The sequence below is a fragment of the Lolium perenne genome, chromosome 7 (assembly GCF_019359855.2).
Source record: "Lolium perenne isolate Kyuss_39 chromosome 7, Kyuss_2.0, whole genome shotgun sequence".
Lineage (NCBI taxonomy): Eukaryota > Viridiplantae > Streptophyta > Magnoliopsida > Poales > Poaceae > Lolium > Lolium perenne.
In genome coordinates this window covers 104,030,187-104,034,501 of record NC_067250.2, presented here as the reverse complement: position 1 = coordinate 104,034,501, position 4,315 = coordinate 104,030,187, and the positions used below count along the sequence as shown (strand labels likewise).

The following is a 4,315-nucleotide window of genomic DNA, read 5'->3' as shown; positions in this document are numbered from 1 at the left end:
TTCACTTACTCGTCTTGGCGTGCTGCATCCTGCACCACTTCTTGTTTTATACATTTCATAAGCCTTTGTTACTTGTTCCACTAAAGTTATGGGACAATAGAAAACCTTGCCCCAGCATAAAAAATAAGGACACCAAAAAATAAGGCCAATACCACAACTTATTCTTACGTTCAAACATCAAGGTCCGATCGAAGTGAATCCCAGGAATACTCTAAAAGTGTACAATACAGAACATTATCAGAGTGCCATAATGCATCCTCAGTACCCATCATTTTGTAGGTCAGACAAGCATCATCCAACGTTTGTCACAAACACTGTCATCATTCAAGCATGTAACTAGGCTAAACTCAGGTGACCAAGTGTAAAAGAATGACTATAAATATGATAATTATTCTACATCCATGAAGTCATACATGGACAACCAGCGTAACAAAGAATGTTCTATAAATTTAAACTATTTTACATCAATGAATCATACATGCACCATGAACGTCTAATAGGATACACAAAGCAGCAGCATGGTGAAGAACGTCCACAAGTACATATTGTCTAAGTCTGATGAGCTAGCAAGGGAGACCAACTTGAGGCTTGTTTCTTAGTTTCTTTGAATCCTGATGCTAGAATATCGCCAACAGCAGAAAATATAAGCTGCTCCCCATTTCTTCCCATGTGATGACGACCACAACAGAATGTCAAGCTTGATTGCTTTCTGAAGTAGGAACTTCAGCACTGCACATAGGGCATACCTGCAACAGAGCCAATTGTTACACGCCACCTTCGTGCCACAGAAAGAGTTGTCTAGTATCCAGTTTCAGGAACCATTAATAACAGATTCGCTCTAAAACTTGAGCTACTACAGATAGATGAATTAAACCCATACTTCAACATCTAATACTACTCCCTCAGGCCCAAACTAATTGGCGCAGCCATATAGTATGTCGCCAATCAAAATTGTTTATTCAAATTGCTGTTTTTTACTGCATCATCATGCAAAACAGGCACTTCAGGAGGATTGGCATCATACAGTCTGCTGCTGGACAAAAGGCTATTTTGAATCGCATTTGGAGGAATTTAGAGGAGCTAGGGGTTCATAGGCCATCTCTTTCTTTCATCAAGAGCTTGGTTGTCAAGTTTCCAGATATGAAAGAAGGAACAAGCTGGGGGTATACCTTGTTTAACTGCAGCCACTGGTTTATGCACTCAGAATGATATGAATGCTTGCAAGGAAGTGCAATCAATGATTCACCTTGCTCAAATTCCACACGGCAAATAACACATCTGCAAATAAACTTCACAGATCAGGACAATATAATGCCTACAGACAACTTGTTATATAAGATGAAGGAATTTCAGTTGTTGTCCATACTGTTCCATGTTGCTGTCTTGCTTATCTTGTGCCTGGTAAGTTACTGAAGGTAATGAAGCCAGAGTATCAGCAGAGACACCTCTGCTTTCCGTACCGACTACTTCACCCAATGCAACCAGCTCCTAAGAACACCAACAACATTAATTAATATTCAAAGTGAATCTTGAAGGTTCTATCTGGTTAACAAAAAAACTCCAAGTTTCAGATGCAGATAGACTAGAATATATATAGCTTACCTCGTACGAGTATTCATCTGGATCAACATCTTCCCATGCATCCTGAAGTTGACATAAGCACAAGTATTGAAAACGTCAGATACCAGCTTCATGCTTGTAAGAACATTTGTGATAATAAAAGGAGAATAAAGACAACGCCATTAACAAAGATACAAACTGTTGACTGGATGGATACTGATACAGATTTAAAGACCCCCCTAGTTCTCACAATTCCCAAATAGAAGATGTGATACTGAGTAGACAATTTTGCATGGCAATAATGATATGCTAATTGGCAAGAAACGGATCATCGGGATAAGAAAATTCAATTAAAAATTCTATGTCGATCTTTAGCGTATTTGAAGATGGTGGACAGTGGAACAAGTATGAAGCTGCAGTGCCATTGTGTTAATCAAATCAACATTCTCCCGAGTACAAGTAAAGCAGCTCCAAGTTGCACCCAAACCCTGAATCTGACAATGTGTTACGATTGTTGCTCTACAGCGCTGCAAAATGATGAGCTGAAGGTAATTATGAAAATCTAATGTACTACATCTTAACATGAGCAATTAAAAGAAATGTATATCTCAAACATTCGGCTACCTATTTATTTCGAAGATTGGGGTGCCTATGTTTTGGGTGTGAGATACAAATGGGAAGCTATCCCGGAATCAAAACAAAAAAGTTGATATACTGATAGGGAAGTTATTGGCAGAAGCATTATTTCCTAAGCATAATGTATAATAAATCAACAAAGTCCCAAATCAAATCATGGAGTAAGTAACAGAAAGAATAACCTGTGCGCTATCCCCATCTTGGCCATCATCATGGTCCATCTCTTCCCCTACTGAAAACAAACAGCACAGTAATCAACATCCCAGAAAGGGGAGTGGAAGAAAACGTGACTGAATTACGAAAAATATAATCTGTTGTGTCCTGCACTCACAGTCCGTAATCCCCGCGAGCGCCATGAGCCGCTGGGCGACCTCGCGCTCCTCGGCGTCCTGGAGGGCCCGGGCGTAGGCCTCGTCGTCCTCGTACGCCGCGGGGTCCGCGTCGCCCACCTCCTCGTCCTCGCCGTCGCCGTCGGGGAGCACCCCCGCCCCGTCCCCGTCCCCCTCCTCCTCCCACTCGCTCCCCTCCCCGTCCTCGTCGTCGTCGTAGTCGTCGTAGCTCCCGGCGTCCGAGTCCCCGTACTCGCTCCCCTCCCCGCCGTGGCCGGTGAGCATCATGTACGCCCGCTCCTGCGCCGAAACCAAACCAAACCATCCGTCAGCCGCCGTCCCCGATCGAAGCCCGCGAGATCTGAAGGCGTACCTGCTCCTGGAGCACGCGCGCGAGGGCGAGGTCGGCCTCCTCCTGGCTCAAGGCGGTGAACGGCCGCCTCCCTGCCGCCGCCGCCGCCACAGCCGAGACGTCGTCGTCCCCTCCGGCTCCGGTCGCGGCGGGGGTGTTGGGGCTGAGATTTTGGTCGTCGTCGCCGGCGGCGGCGGCGGTTGCCTTGGAGGAGGCGTCCATGGGGAGGGGAGGAAAGTCGGGGAGGGGGGAAATTGAATAGTGCCAACGTTAAGCAATGTCAGGCACGCGCACGCGCACACGGTTGGATTGCGATTTGCGAGAGAGTCGGGTCGTCTGGCCGGTGGTTTAAAACGTGAGACGAAACAGGCAGTGATTTTATTTGGTTCTGTTCTGGCCCCAGTCGGTCAGGAGTCCCGAGACGGAAACAAACAGAAACGTGTAGATGCACCGCTTTTCCGTGTTCCGCTGTGCTGCGGGTCCCGTGTGACAAGCCATTTCTAGCACAGGTCAATATTACAGATTCTACTGCTGGACTGTTTAGTTTTAAAAAAAACTATTTATGATTTACTTAGTTTCTTAACTATTTGAGTACATCTTTCTATAGCAAATTCTGAAATAATTTCAGTGCGCCATGGTTAACAAATACGAACTGAAATCTAATGGTTTGGACAATCATCCGGCCGTGTACACCTTCATATATCAATCTCTTTCAAATTATAAGATGCTCTATCTTCTTATAAAAAGCAAATTTCGCATGACTAGGACTACTAGGGTGAGGGCTTCACAAAACAATAACTGAAGGAAAATTTATCAGTGAACCGAAGTGTCACGATTTAATATTAAATTTTGACATTGTTTCCGATAGCTTGGGTCCGAAATTCTGGTGCCATGTGGGCCTAAAAGTTGTGGTTTCTGATTAAAGATTATCAGTTGTGGTTATGTAAAACGCTAGCCCATTTCAGACAATATCTATGGAGAAGGAGAGCAGTTATTAAGGCATGTATAATGGTAATATCTTAGCACTACCAAATAGGATTACACTAAGTGGAGGAAAGAGAAAGTAAAAAAAGTTTATCTTCTCTTAATTAGGAAATAATCTCTTCGCATGATCCCTCTCACCACGTATTTAACTTGTCCTCTTAGTAAGAATAAGACTAAAATATAATTTAGTATACATCATATTTTATTGTTATTGATGGGTTAAGATAAAACCGGTTTTGTCAACCATTGGACATGCCCTTATAGCTTTTGACACCTTATGCGTGTCATTTATGACATATACCATAAGGTCGCGAGCAGCCGTCCCCTCGCTACCACCCCTAAAATGTTTGGAACAGAACGGAAGATAAGGACCGTGCCTAGTTCAACCTGGCCCTAGCAATCAAGAACGAGAACCTGCGAGGCAGCACGCCAGCACGCGCCGCCCAAAAAATCC

General features: G+C 44.1%; 1 protein-coding gene across 1 annotated transcript; it reads right to left on the bottom strand.

Annotated features, from left to right (window-relative positions):
- Window positions 1-352: 352 nt before the first annotated feature.
- Window positions 353-3,207, bottom strand: LOC127318321 (E3 ubiquitin ligase BIG BROTHER-related). The gene is made up of 7 exons (XM_051348792.2): window positions 2,899-3,207; window positions 2,528-2,825; window positions 2,379-2,428; window positions 1,603-1,644; window positions 1,367-1,488; window positions 1,170-1,278; window positions 353-746 (listed from the first exon to the last, which is right to left on the bottom strand). Exons 1-7 carry the CDS (start codon window positions 3,097-3,099, stop codon window positions 693-695), a joined length of 876 nt encoding a protein of 291 aa, XP_051204752.1. The 5' UTR covers window positions 3,100-3,207; the 3' UTR covers window positions 353-692.
- Window positions 3,208-4,315: the final 1,108 nt, after the last annotated feature.

Bases quoted from the DNA above. Each gene is read 5' to 3' on its own strand.
- LOC127318321 (XM_051348792.2), bottom strand. From the start codon at position 3,099: ATGGACGCCTCCTCCAAGGCAACCGCCGCCGCCGCCGGCGACGACGAC. The intron at 1,489-1,602 runs GTAAGCTATATA...TGGTGTTCTTAG, and splicing joins CAGATGAATACTCGTACGAG to GAGCTGGTTGCATTGGGTGA. The intron at 1,279-1,366 runs GTATGGACAACA...GTTTATTTGCAG, and splicing joins CAAGACAGCAACATGGAACA to ATGTGTTATTTGCCGTGTGG.